Source organism: Cordyceps javanica, chromosome 4, assembly GCF_051103115.1.
Source record: "Cordyceps javanica chromosome 4, complete sequence".
In the NCBI taxonomy this organism is placed as follows: Eukaryota; Fungi; Ascomycota; class Sordariomycetes; order Hypocreales; family Cordycipitaceae; genus Cordyceps; species Cordyceps javanica.
Window position 1 is genome coordinate 3406395 of NC_139298.1, and position 13444 is coordinate 3419838.

The window sequence follows — 13444 nt, forward strand, 5'->3', positions numbered from 1 at the left end:
ATAAAAGAAGGAAACAAAAAATGCGAGGCGGCCTTGGCACATCAAGACTGCCAGTCTATCGGCGTCAGCACATCCTTCCCACCGACCCCTGCGCCACGCCGCTGCAGGCATGGAGATGAAGGCTTACGCCGAGCATACCTCGACGTCCAACTTTTCTCCAGGCCAAATGCCAAATGACCCCCCCCCCCCAACCCCCCAACCCAAAAAAGGGACCGAATCCCCCCTGCCTGACTGCTGCTTCACTCCGACGCGGCTTACCACGATGCCCCATGGCTCGCAAGCTGCCGGACAGCCGCAGCTGACGGAGGGGATGCTTGATCGGGGTGTCATGTTTCTTCTCAGCTCCTTGGCTCGCACAGGAATGGCCTGTACCTCTGCGGCGCGACACAGAATGTGTGTATCCCGGATCACACGCTGCCATCATCCGTGGCCACACACGGCCACACATGGCTCAAGTCTTCGGTGAACAGTCACACGGAAGCAGGGCTTGGACAAGACGAAAAAAAAAGTGCCGTTCTCTGCAATACACAATGATCAAGGTACGACGACACTCTTGTGTGTCAACCAAGGTTAACAAGTGTATCACTGTTTCTAGTCTAGACTCTGTGTACACCATCTTTCGTCATACACTTTTACCTGTGGAACCTAGATTGTGCAGCGCTCTGTACGCAAGCCACCTGCGTGAAATACCAGGGCTGGCATTTCTTTGCGAAATAGTCGGTCGTTAATAACATGACAAACGCACCCAAACTCCGTTATCCCTCATTATGACGGGGTCAATGGCAGAAAAAAAAAGGTCTAAACCAAAGAAACACCCACAGGGTAGCTCTCACCACTGCTCTCAAGTCCAGAGTTGGGAGCTCGGCTTTCCCCTACGGCTGAATCCCCTGTTGGCTCTTCCCAGAGCATCCACGTCGTACATGGAACCATCTGTGATGGTGCTCTGCTCATTATTTCGGAAACCCTCCCCATCTTGGAACACAGCAGCGAACAAATCAGATACCGATTTGGTGAGCTGACCCATGGCTCTGACCCGTTCCGCATCGGCGACAGAGGTGATCTCGAGGATGCCGTCGCGCTGGTCAATGTGACCGTGAATCTTTCCATCAACAATGAGAAAGCCCAGAATATCCTGGACCTCGGGCTGCGAAATCTTGAGCTGTTTGGCGATCCATTCCAGCTTCATTCTCGTGTACGGTGCAATGAGCTTGAGGACCCCCTTTGTACGCATGTTGCGAGTGACCTCATCAATGTTTTCGGCAATGAACGGGTCGGCAAGGATGTCCTGATTCTTCTGCAGCACCTTCTCGTAGCCATGTACATCATCTCGCTGATACGAATCCACGAGCTCAGTCATGGCCGAAATGCGAGGATCAGATTTGTACGGCTTCGTCTCTTGCGAGTCAAACGGATTGATATCAGACTTCATGAGCATCGTGGTGAGAAGAAGATACTTGAGGACCTGTATGCGTTGAAGCGAGCCCGCCTCGTCGTAGTTGCGGAAAGACTCGAAGAAATCTCCCTGGGCCTCTTTCCAGTTCTCCTCGCTCATGTGCATTTTCCCACCGCATTCCCGAATGATTCCCATAATTCTAGGGTGCGGTACGGCAGATTTGACCTTCAGAGCGCGTTGATATAGTGCCTTGAGCTGCTTGTTGTTCTTCGTCTCAGCAAGCATCTGAATTTCGAGGGCGTAAATCTCCAGTGAGTATGTTCCTTTGCTCGGATCGTCTGTACCATCCTCCTTTTGGCACGCTTTGTGCAAATCCCGTAGCTTCTTTGCGACTGTGGCATATTCTTTGCGATCAAGCAACAACTTGACAAGCTTGATGTTGGTTTTGAGCCAAAGCCGTTCGTTGTTGGTACTCTGGAAGCTTTGAAGCGTTAACGAGTAAAACTTCTCCATACTCTGAACAGCATCATTGCCGTCGGCACCCTTCTCAATGTAGTCTAGCATATTGTTGATCGACTTTTCCGAGTAGTTGCGTGTAACGGCTGACTTGACGTATGTGAGGAGCTCTTCGAAATGGTTCGCCGCCTATAGATGCTGCATCTTAGCCGAGAGGTTTCGTGCATCACAGCCGATAAACAAACCTCAGAATATCTGCCCAGCTTGAATTCCAGTTTAATTGCCTGCTTCAGACCTTTGAACCCCCACTCGCCCTTTTCGGGCTCCAGTTGCGGGATTGCAACAAATTCGTCGACAGCCTCCTCTGGGCTGGTCAGCTTCAGCTGCTTGGCATTATAATATTTGTTCTCGATATCGACATCGCCAGAGTCTTCGTCCTCGTCTTCTTCGTACTCGAAGTCGTATCTGCATCATCTCTGTTAACATCAAACCCCCAAGACATGGCGTTTGCCTGCGCTCACTGCTCCTCATCCGACTCCTGCATAAAATCCTCGTCGTCGGACATGTTGCGGTTAATTAGCCAAGTTAGGAAGGGTCGCGGAAGCTACGTTGTTGGAAAGAAAATAAATGACTTGGAGAATGCCGTCCGCACGATGCTGGTGACGATGATGGAGATGGAGAACTGATGAAGCAACGACCTCTGCCTGGTCCAGTCGCGGGGTTGGCCTGGTGTTACCCCCACTATCGATAGCGCTGAGCGGCTCCCTCGCAGTTGCTAGGTAGGTACATACTGATCCAGCCCGAGGCAGAATTTGCGAATTATTAAGATAAATGAAGAGATATGAAAGAATAAAATAGAACAAGCATTTTTTATTGTACAGTACATTATATCCAGCGCCGTATGACATTCGTTTCATAGCATGAATGGTTCCCAAGAGCACAATGGAGGCATGAATGGGAGGCAATCGCTCGCAAAATATACAATGATAAAGAGGCATTCAAACTTGATCAAACACTTTGGGCAATCTGAATACAAATATGCCCAAAGCAGAAAGTGCTGTTAGGAAAGCAGTAAACATGAAGGGAAGCCCAATCCAGACACCACCAATATCCATGCCGCGATTGAGAAGCCAAGCTAGGGTAGGGGCCGAGACGAGGCCGACGGTTGATTCAATTGTTGCGATGACGGTATTGAGGGCCCCGATTGTATGCGGTTCGACAATCACGGAAAGAAGGGACCGGAATAAAGGCGAGAAGCCACTCGCGAAGCTGTATATGATGAGAGCCAGTACGCAGAGCCAGCCCACTGGCGCAAAAGCGATGAATACCGCGCCCAGGAATGCAAAGACTGCGGACGCACGGGCGATGAACAAGTCGCGCTGGAGTGGCGAGCGGCCGCGCCGATCCAGAGCCCAAGCGGTTGCCGGCAACACGATCATGAGCACACCCAGGGCAAAGAAATTCTCTATGGACACGATATATGTAGCCTGCGCAAAGTTAGCGGGTGGGTTCACCTCTTCTGAATGGGTTGAGGAGAGAAGACTGTACAGTTGACCATGACCAATGATAGCGTTTCGTCATGTATTGTAAGAGGTCGCCATCGAATGCCAATTTCAGAGGGAACGCCAAGGCGTTGCACACCATGAGCAGCATGATTCCCGGAGAGCCGAGAAGAAAGCGCCAAATGTGGGAAAAGTCGCTGCGCGCGGAAGCCAGCGCGCGTTGGATCGCAGACTTGGCAGAGACGCGAGCCACTGGCGGCGGTTGCGCGACGAATTCGGCCTGCACATCACCAGACGGCCTCCTCTGGTCGGCCGCTCTTCTCAGGTCCAGAGTTTCGGGGAGCAAGAGCGTGCAGCCTGTGCCAATGCCGAGCAGACCGACGCCAATCCACACGGCCATCCAAGGGTTAACGCCGAGCAGGAAAGCCGCCAGGGGCGTGGCCGCGACGGCGACGATGCGAAGCAGGGCATTCAGCTGGTAAAACACCATGGTCCGTTCGGCGGCGGGCGTCACGTCGCTGAAGAGTGTGTAGCACATGGCAACTGCCATGGTGCCGCCCCCGCCGATGAAGTAGGCCAGGTTGCCCCAGAGAATCGCCCAGACGTTTAGTCTGTTTGGGAACGAGACTAGATTTCTCATGTTAGAACTGAGGTAGCAAAGGAACACGTTCAGATGACGTGGCATTTTTTTGAGAGAATACTGAGCGAATGGTGGCGAATGACCAAGCACTTACGGACGAATACTGTCCACCCAATCTTCAAGGCGCAGCCAAAAAGAGCGAGGAAGATGACGATGCGACGACCGTATTTATCAGCAATGATGCCAAACGGGATCTGAACCAGGATTGCTGCATGTCGAGTTAGCATCTCGAGACGGAATCAAAGACGGAATGATACATACGGACTATCATTTCAGCTGCGAGGTCCATGGCCGAGACCATTGAGAGAACCTTTTGCACGTCATTCCCCTTGCACCGGCTGTCTGGGGAAGAAACCATGTTGAGTGGGTGGTCCGCATAGACGTTTCTGCAAATGACGTCCTCCATAATTTCCTGCAATGCAGGACCAAAGAGCCGCTGGCTTACGGCGACTAGAGTCAAACATAGGCCGCCTATTACGCTGACGAGTAGACGTAATGAGCGTTTGGGAGCTAGTTCGGCAGGTAGATCTGTAGGGAGAAGAGGTGTGTGTTCGGCTGCTGGGTGGTCGCCGAGGCTGCCAGATCTGATCTCGCGCGGCGCGTCACCATCCTCGTCGGTCTCTGTGTCGGGATGGTATCCGGACATGGCGACAGTTGAGATTACGCTCAGAATTGTGAGTCGGGTGGGCTCATGAAAAGTGCCTTTTGTGCGTCTATGGCATCAAGAAGCGCTCTCTGCGATTCTTCGACAGGACAGTCAAAGGGGCCAAAAATAAAAAAAAGATGCCAAAGAGAGGATGCGAGGTTCTTGGTGAGTATAATAAAAGAACAAGGTTTGCTAGAGCAAGACTAGCCAATAAGCCGGGTTGTGTAGGTCGGCGACGCAGCACGTCAGTAAAAGCTACCGAAAGTGGAAAGGGACCAAAGGAGTTGACGCGGCCTGGAACGAGGCCAGCGGGTACGTTACCCCCCGGGTTCACAGTGACGCGTGGCAAAGCACTTCTTGAGCTATCTGAATAGTGGTTTTGATAGCATGATGATGGTGTCAACCTGCTTGCCTTTTACAGCGCCGCTCAAGAGTCCTCTGTCCCCTTTGTTGTGAGTTGTCTACAGCATTCCGTGCAAGCAATGCTGCCGCGAGTTCCAGATATGTTCTGGCGAGGTGGTGGCACTGGTAGGTAGTTGGCGCAAATCCTAGGTACCTACTTATAGAGGCTAGTAGGTACTTAGTATCAGTACCTAGTAGTTAGGCAAGGTCCACAGGGCTGACACCCACAGCCTTACCTGGAGGGACCAGAGGGGTTGAGGGGCAGCCCCGAATCTCATGACGCGTCTCAGGCCAGGTCTTTGGCTAACTAGTGGATTCTCATCATAATTTAGGTGATGGGTTCAAATCGCAGGCTGCTCTTACTAATACTCTAGCCGCAGAGAGACAGCCGGCAAGGCTCGATTGTTGTGGCTTGTTATGCGAACTGCTACGTCGTCGTAGATCGCTTACATAGATGTAACGCCTGTATTGCTGCCGTACCAGTAGGTTCCGTTCTCTGATTCACCCTCCCACGCGGCCAATAGCGGAGAAGCCCACACAGTGTGGCTGTTGCCGAAAGATGTACGGATACTCCGTACGGAGTAGTCGTCTACTGAGTAGTAGAAAGTTAAGCGCTTTGTTGTCTTCTGCTCCTAGACGCCATTCTCCGACCAAGACTATGGAAGTACAGATTAGTCGCTAGCAGTCAAGCACGAGCGACCTACTGCCTAAGCCTTCTTATATAGTAGTGCCGCTCTCTATGAGGTATTGGTGTAGTTGTCAACTTATTTTAGCTGCTTTTAATATGTCGCTATTCAAGCTAAGATAGGCATAGGTCAAATACGTTGATACTGTCCATGGTTCGGTCGGCGTACCACGTATTAGTTACTGAGTAGTTACCTACTTATTAATGATACACAAAAACCCAGCTCTTGGGGACAGGACAGGTGATGCGCATTTGTGCGACTTGTTGCCACCAAAGCCACGTGACGCCAGGCGGCAGCCAAATACCGTCGTCCAGATACTTAATGGGAGAGTACGCGCCTGTGTTGGCATCCTCCTTCTTCATCAAACTTTCTCCAACTTGATTCATCTCATATACGCTGCTGCACTCACGTCTGGATTTCTCGCGATTCTAGCGACCAACCTGCCAACATGCTGAGCGTAGCCGAGTATCAGCAGAAATTCGACGAGATATCAGAGATCCGTCAGGCCGGACTGGTCCATTCCGAACGCTAGGAGGCGAGAGATAGCCCAGCAGTACACGGCCGCCCTCACTGATCTACGCGCAGCGTCTAAAGCGGCGATGGCCTGCCAACCCCGGCCGACAACTAACGAGCCTTCTGACTCGACGAATTAATGCAATACTATGTGGTCGTCGGTCGCTGGATCCAAGTTACTGCCGATCTAAATCAACATGGTCTGGAGCAGTCCTGATACATAGTAACACCAATCGACAGTTCTGACAACATGAATCATGATGTTTTCTTCGCATGAGGACTGAAAGTGCTATTTTTGGTGTACCTGTATACATTGAATACTTATAATGCAGTTATACTCGCCGTTTACGGAGTAGTTGTGTGCTAACTGTGCACATGTTTTCGACTCTGGTGCTAATTAACTGGTCGTGTTGGAGGAGGAATAGCGCTGGACACTGCGCCCTCGTCATCCAAGTCCTACCCAAGGCGTTATCTGTCGAGGTTCAGCACGAAGACGTGTAGGGACGAGATTCCTCGAAGAACTAAATTACATTCTTGCAGGGTATAACTGAACCGAACTATTCAACCATGAAAGACAACACTCTGATGTCTGCTACCTGCTGGAAACATGGCGCCAACACCCTTCCTCCCACCCAAGCATTCTTTCTAATTCGAACGAATCCGATTACGTTCTTCAGATATAGACTACCCAGTGGTAGTTATCGGCACTGGCCATGGGCTCAGTCATGTCGATTTCCCAAGGGGAAGTGCCGTTCGGATGCGGGTTTAGTGCCCACCAACAATTTGCTTCGTCAAAAGTTTGCGCGTCACAGCCCCAGCATAAGTATTGGGCCTCTGGATGAGTGTATGGGATCCGTGTCTCCTTTTATCTTCCTTCTTTTCTTAATATTACACACAGTACAGTAACCAGGCTCTTGTTATGAAGCGTGAACAGCACGGAGCTCCAGAGCCAGTCGTAGACGATCACATTGCATAGGAGTGCATACTCGGCCTCGAAAGAACAGAGGAGAAGTTTGCTGATAGCCAAGCACCCGCCAATGGGTTTGACGGGACAAGGGCCCCTACGCGACGACGTGCAGAATACATCACCAACATGCATGGTGTGGTGCCCACCTTTTGCCATGGACCAGTAAGGCGACAACTATCAGTACATGCCAAAAGTGTCAACCAATCGTGCCTGCAGCAGGGTTCTAAGCGCCTTGTTGACGCAAACAAGCAGCCCTCCAGAACAGTTGACCTGCTTTAAGTACAGCTAACCCCTGGTGGGATGCGCTCTCGTTATCCTCAAAGTGAGAGTATGCAGGGAACGACCTGGGAAATCGACCACGGCGAGTCTCCCCCCCTCCATATCCATTGGCCAAGGGCATGGTAAGACGCTTCAACTCAAAAGTTGGGCGGCCAAGGTTGCTGAAAAGTAGGGTTATGTACTTCCATTGCCGCCTCATACGTTATCTACATCCCTAGTTACCTCTGGCGCGGCCTTGAACAACAGCACCGCTAGCCTCCTCGCTCTTCTGTTCTGCGCTCCTGCGCGTCTCGACGCTAGTTGCTGAATCGTTTGCCAACGATGAGCTGAAACCCGGACGTCCCATGCCCAGATGGGCCGACATTCAAGAGGCAGCCAAGCTCGTAGCACGAGGTGATGGCGCGCCGCGGACGACGGAGACGTGGCGCGAGGTGGGCGCCGGACGCGCCCTCGGGCACGCCGGCGGCGGCGGCGGCGGCGGGGAACTCTTGCGTGAACTGCTCGCCCGAGATGATGCCCGACATGGGTCTCTGGTTGTAGCCGAAGAGGGAGAAGCCGACAACGGACGCCAGGGCGATGGCGAGCCGGAGCTTCTGGCCGTCGAGGCCGGCGGTTGTTGTCCACATCCTTTTGGGAGGGGAAGCGGTGGTGGTGGTGATGGGTGATGGTGTAAGTGAGGAGCGGGGCGGCGACTGGGAGGCGCTGCTGGACTGCAATTGCTCGGAACGTTGTATACTCTGCGACATGTTGATTGTCTTTTCAAGTGTCCGAACTGCCTTGATCATTCGAATCACGGTTGGAACAGAACCTCGGAGCTTCCACTACTACGGTATAGATGTGATCCCAGCAGTGTCAATCAAAGACACCAAGTGGGTAGCGAAGCCCCGGACTCTCTCCATTGTATGACGTATTGCATTGGCCCTTTCAAAAAGTCACAAGCATTGTGTATTCCGCGACATGGGCCCAGCATGTCAGCTGCTGAGCAGATACTGACTGGCAAATTTGGTTCCGGGAAAAAAAAAGGAGAGAAAACCGCAACCTGTCAGCCCTTTTGCGCCATCACCGCCGCGGCGTTGAACGCTCTAGTAGATCAAGTCTAACCAACGCCTCCGCCACCCCGCGTCAACTTATGGCCGTCACATCTCCGGGGCGGCCCCTTAACGGGATACAATGGCCACTAGCAATGTCCCCGGCGATTGTCAATTGCCCCAAACCCCCCACAAAGTGCAGGTCCCGCTCGCTGGACTAGCTGTTCTGCAACGAAGTGATCACATGCAAGGACCCGGACAAAAACAGGTAGATTTCGGTCATTTCTAACGGGGCAGGGGTTATTCTTCCTCATCGGTAGCTCTGAAATGACACTCTGCTCCATATTTTCATTTTTTATGCTCTAAAAATACACAGAGCCAACTATGGGCATTCCTTCTGGCCCATGTAGAACGTGGGACAAGTTGACAGGCGCGCCGTTGGACAGGCTGGAAGAACATGTGGCAGCGTGGGTGGCGGGTCTGTGAAGGTCTCGCAAGAGCCCGGTTCGAAACAGTGGTACTGCTTACCTCTTTTTTTTTTCAAAGCAGCTCAATATTTCACGTCATAACTTCAATGACCACACGACTGTGGCTTGAGCACCAGATCATCAACTACCGAGGAAGCGCGACAGGCAGCCGCAGGCACGCATGTAGGAATCGACAATGGCTTGCTGGGATCACCAAGGTGCCTCACACGAAAAGAATCCGAGAACAGACGCGGTGGGAGCATAGAGTCTATTATGGTTTTCTACAGGCCGGTGTACTGCGCTCGGGCCGGTCGCCCTACGCGGCGCTTTTCCGAGCAACAGCAATGTTGAGATGGCTCTGGGAAAACATGCCAGCATTGAACGACTTCCACGGGACGGCAGGATTCACCAGAGTGAACTCAAAGTGGCGGAATAGCTAAACAAGGTGTCAATGCGTTTGTCAGATTGGCAAGTCGTCTGTGGCGCGCGCGCTACATACCTCGACAAAGACCAGGTTCAGTTCCAGCTGGGCAATGTTCTTGCCTAGGCACTCCCATCGGCTCCCCGACGCAAAGGCCATCATGACGGTCTGTTCCATCGTCTTGGTTTTGGAACCCCCCAGCCATCGCTCGGGGCGGAACAGGTCGGCGTCGGCGCCAAAGATGTCGGCGTTGCGCATGATGCTCCAGGGCGACCAGGCCACGTTTGTGCCGGCAGGGATGGAAACGCCGCAGACCACCTCGTCTGCGTCGCAGACTTTGGGATACAGGGCCGCGGCGGGCGGGAACATGCGGAGGCCCTCCAGGATGACTGCTTGCAGGTACTCGAGCGACTGAGCTTCTGCGTTGGTGACGGGCGTGGATATGCGGCCGGCCTCCTCGGCTTTGGCGATCTCGCTCTGCAGACGAGAATAGACATTGCGCGAGGTGATGATGTGTAGAATGGTGGCCTGGATCGCCGTTGCGGTCGTCTCTGACCCGGCAATGATTTGAATGAGGGCCTCTGTTTCGGCGTCTTTTTGCGAGAAGCCGTGCGTGACAAAAGAGCCGAGCATGTCGCGCTTTACGAGCGGATTCGCGCCGTAACGCTCCGCAACGACCCTTTCGGCTGTTTTGATAACGTCTCCGATGCCTGCCATATCTTTGATTTTGGGCGCAATCCATTGGAGGTATGGTGACTGTATCAAACTGATGACGCCAGGTATGAGTGCCGTCGCGACCAGTATGTAGACTGTGTTCCCGGTCGACTCAATGTAGCGGAATTTATCCTCATCCTGCTCCATAAATCCAAAGGGTTCACCAAAGGCGAGTGAAGATATCGTGTCGAGCGCAAAGTACTGGACTTTTTGTGCCATGTCGACGATGCGCGAGCCGCCACCCTCGGATACGTGCTTGCCGAGCAGACGGACTAGACTCTGGACCTGGGTCTGGACCAGCTCGTGCAGATTATCAACCTCCTTGCCGCTGTAGCCCGGGATGAGCTTACTGCGGATGGCGTTGTGCAGGGCATCGTCGCGCGTGGAAAAGGAGCTGTCCTGGTAGGGGTCGATGCGCATTCCGCGATACCACCAGGCTCGGGTCCAGCGGGACCTGGCACCCCATATCCTGCGAATCTCGGCTGGGTCGCCGCAGACTACCCAGTCGGGGGCAATTCGAGCGACGGGACCTGTTATGCGAGTGCCAGCGTGCCAGTCAGCAACGGGGACTCTCTCTGTGCGCGCGCGCCGCCGCGGGGACTGACCGTGCTTGGAGACGAGCTCATGGAGTATGATGTGAATTCGGCCGGTCAGCTGCGCGTATACCAGCCAGAGGTTTGTCCAGGCCGCCAGAACAGGGCCGTGTATGTGTCGTAGTCGCTGAAAGGCATAGAGCTGAGAAGTAATGTAGGCGAGCGCAAGCGCGGCCAAGGAGGCTGCGAACCAGGACATGAATGAGGAGGAGACGTGGGAGTTTGTATCGAGATGTCGGGAGAGGGGGGAGGGGGGAGGGGGGGACGGCTTGACAGCTCAAGTTCGATTCAAGGGTGCAGCATGATGTAGGCAGCTCACCAAAATCGGAGCTTAGGCAGCGCAACTGGCGGAAAAGGAACCCTGAAGCTAATGACTTGGGCGCGGGGGCACCGTTGAGCTTCCGTTGGATGGTGGGTGGATGAGGAGGCTGATCAGTGATGACCAAGGGGATGGTCACATCTCACAATTGGTGGGGGGACCAGAGCGGGCCGAGCAGGTGAAGCTATTGTTTTTGCTTTTTTCTCTCGTCTGTCTGTCTCGAAATAATCCTACACAGCTTGAAATCCATGAATGGCATTTCTTCGCCGTTTTTTTTTTTTCCTTCGAGATTGAAGAAGCCTGTGGCCGCCATATTCAGTACTTGGGAATACGCTCCCGGATGATTGCCGCGTGCCCCTGATCACCTCTTGAAAGTGTGTATGCGTACGACTGCTGCTATAAGTACTCGGTAGCGTGCTTGTAGCCAATAGGGGGAGAATAGATCAAGTATAAAGTGTCGCAAAGGGCGGTAAAAGCGAAAATGATGAACCCATCTCTGTTCCACTCTTGATAAAGCGATCGTCTCATTTTCCCGAAAGGGACGGCCCATTTGTGGACGGCCACTAGTTAGCCTGGCGGCATTGCCGGGCGGCTCAGCACCATAGGCAGAATATGCTAAGATGCGCAATGATCCCATGGATCTCTCCGAGTATAGCTGCGAATCGTTTTCCGTGCTCAAATTCATGTACAGACTCTGCCCCAAAATGCTGACCTGATGGTCGAGTTGCGGAAAGAGAACTGCACAGAATCATAAATGGCTCTCTTGTGATCAGTTGTACAGGAAATGTAGTTGTCGCCTTTTTATTTCATCTCTGCGCACTCTTTCTTTTTTCACTTGAAAATAGTTCTACAATCGTCAGGATTTCATTGCATGCAAGGGGCGTCGGAGAAGCTAAGCAAAAGTTCAACATTGGATTAGCCTCGAATTAAGCTCCTCTAATCCGCAGATTATTGGAAGAAACATTCGCGTTTTGCATGCACAGTGTCAGCCCGAGATCGCCGAGCATCATTGTTTATATAGCGGGGAGCCGACTTTTGGTATTCCCTGCTTCATCTTTGACTACCACTCAGCTCAATGTGTACAAGACATAGGCAATACCCAGTAGCCTTGAACCGACTTGCCGCCCGATTTGCGTAGCTCGGTCGCCATCGCCGTCATTAGCGTAGATCGGAGCCGGCAGTGATCTTTGCATGCAACCCACACAGTTACGCTGCGTCGGCTCTCCAAGCTGCCGACGCTTGACAGAGCACTTGGTCCTGGCATCTACATAAAGACTCGCTGCAGCAAATCGTCGGCGTCTTGTGCTCTCCTCCGGTCCATCGAGCTGTACACTCAATCCTGGTCGCTGCTTCATTCTCCAAACATGAAGCTTCCGCAGGTACTTTTGGGGCTCGGCGCCGTAGCCACCACCACCACCACCACCACCGAGCAGCAGTCTCATGGCGACGTTGCCCCGGCGCTCTGGGACGGAAAGTGCTTCTACCCCCAGCCGGACGCGACATTTCAACTTGACACATATCCCGGGCGATGGTATCAGATTGCAGGAACACTGGCTCGTTTCACGGCCGGCTGCAAGTGCATCTCTGCGCGCTATGACATCAACGTAAGTGGAAACCTGCGCTGCGCGTCCATTCCCCCCCCCCCCTTTGCCGTCAGTCGCATTGACGCGAAATAGGACGACGGGAGTCTATATGTCAACAATACCTGCCAAAGGGGAGACAAGCAGACTTTTATCGAAGGAAAAGCCGTTGCCGCCGATGCCGCCTATGGCCAGGTTGGGGCGCTCCGTGTCCGCTTCCCAGGACAGCCGCCGCTCTCCTGCGACGGCCCGAATTACATTGTGCAAGGTATGGATGGAAGTTCTGGACGCCGACTGATCGAGGCGTGCGTTGACAAACTTGGCGCAGAATACACCGGCGATATCGCCATAATACAGTCGGCCAACTTTTCCAACCTTTTCATCCTCAGTCGCGAGCAGCACGTGGAAGAGAAATCTCTTGATGTGAGTAGCAACTATGGCTTCACCGGTAAATTAGGTATTTTTTTTTCTAACGAGCACAGGCTTGGATTGACCGTGCTGTCAAGCTTGGAACAGCACGCGAAGACATTGCCAAGACGGACCAGAACGATTGCAAGAACGACTTTTAAGCAAGGGTTAGTCTGCCTGAGGATATCCTGGGTAGAGTTGAGATGAATGTAATCATGCATATTTATACTTGCATCTAATGGGCTCCAGTGATAAGATGAACAGTCCAAATGAGAATACACGTGTATGCCCCTTGGTCTTGATGTGTTTCCCATCACATAGAACGGGTTCATGCATCATCGATTTGGGCGGGGCGATTCACCCATCTAGCGTCATGACAGCGAATCGTCAAAATATTCATCGCAATTAACAAGTGCCATACTATATCAAC

The 13444-nt window shown here is 52.8% G+C and overlaps 5 protein-coding genes across 5 annotated transcripts; 1 reads left to right on the forward strand and 4 right to left on the reverse strand.

The window, feature by feature from the left end:
- Positions 1 to 841: 841 nt before the first annotated feature.
- On the reverse strand, positions 842 to 2414 carry V2A60_006919 (PCI domain-containing protein; the record flags this gene model as incomplete). Its single annotated transcript, XM_083258209.1, has 3 exons — positions 842 to 2038; positions 2095 to 2314; positions 2371 to 2414. 3 exons carry the CDS (start codon positions 2412 to 2414, stop codon positions 842 to 844), a joined length of 1461 nt encoding a protein of 486 aa, XP_083114335.1.
- A 433-nt stretch (positions 2415 to 2847) lies between these two features.
- Positions 2848 to 4637, reverse strand: V2A60_006920 (major facilitator superfamily domain-containing protein; the record flags this gene model as incomplete). Its single annotated transcript, XM_083258210.1, has 4 exons — positions 2848 to 3336; positions 3398 to 3978; positions 4086 to 4199; positions 4253 to 4637. The coding sequence occupies 4 exons, from the start codon at positions 4635 to 4637 to the stop codon at positions 2848 to 2850; spliced, it is 1569 nt and encodes a 522-aa protein (XP_083114336.1).
- Positions 4638 to 7780: 3143 nt separating this feature from the next.
- On the reverse strand, positions 7781 to 8230 carry V2A60_006921 (uncharacterized protein; the record flags this gene model as incomplete). The annotated part of the gene is made up of 1 exon (XM_083258211.1): positions 7781 to 8230. The coding sequence occupies one exon, from the start codon at positions 8228 to 8230 to the stop codon at positions 7781 to 7783; it is 450 nt and encodes a 149-aa protein (XP_083114337.1).
- Positions 8231 to 9295: 1065 nt separating this feature from the next.
- Positions 9296 to 10906, reverse strand: V2A60_006922 (cytochrome P450; the record flags this gene model as incomplete). The annotated part of the gene is made up of 3 exons (XM_083258212.1): positions 9296 to 9415; positions 9479 to 10644; positions 10720 to 10906. 3 exons carry the CDS (start codon positions 10904 to 10906, stop codon positions 9296 to 9298), a joined length of 1473 nt encoding a protein of 490 aa, XP_083114338.1.
- Positions 10907 to 12390: 1484 nt separating this feature from the next.
- Positions 12391 to 13175, forward strand: V2A60_006923 (uncharacterized protein; the record flags this gene model as incomplete). The annotated part of the gene is made up of 4 exons (XM_083258213.1): positions 12391 to 12630; positions 12703 to 12874; positions 12935 to 13029; positions 13089 to 13175. The coding sequence occupies 4 exons, from the start codon at positions 12391 to 12393 to the stop codon at positions 13173 to 13175; spliced, it is 594 nt and encodes a 197-aa protein (XP_083114339.1).
- Positions 13176 to 13444: the final 269 nt, after the last annotated feature.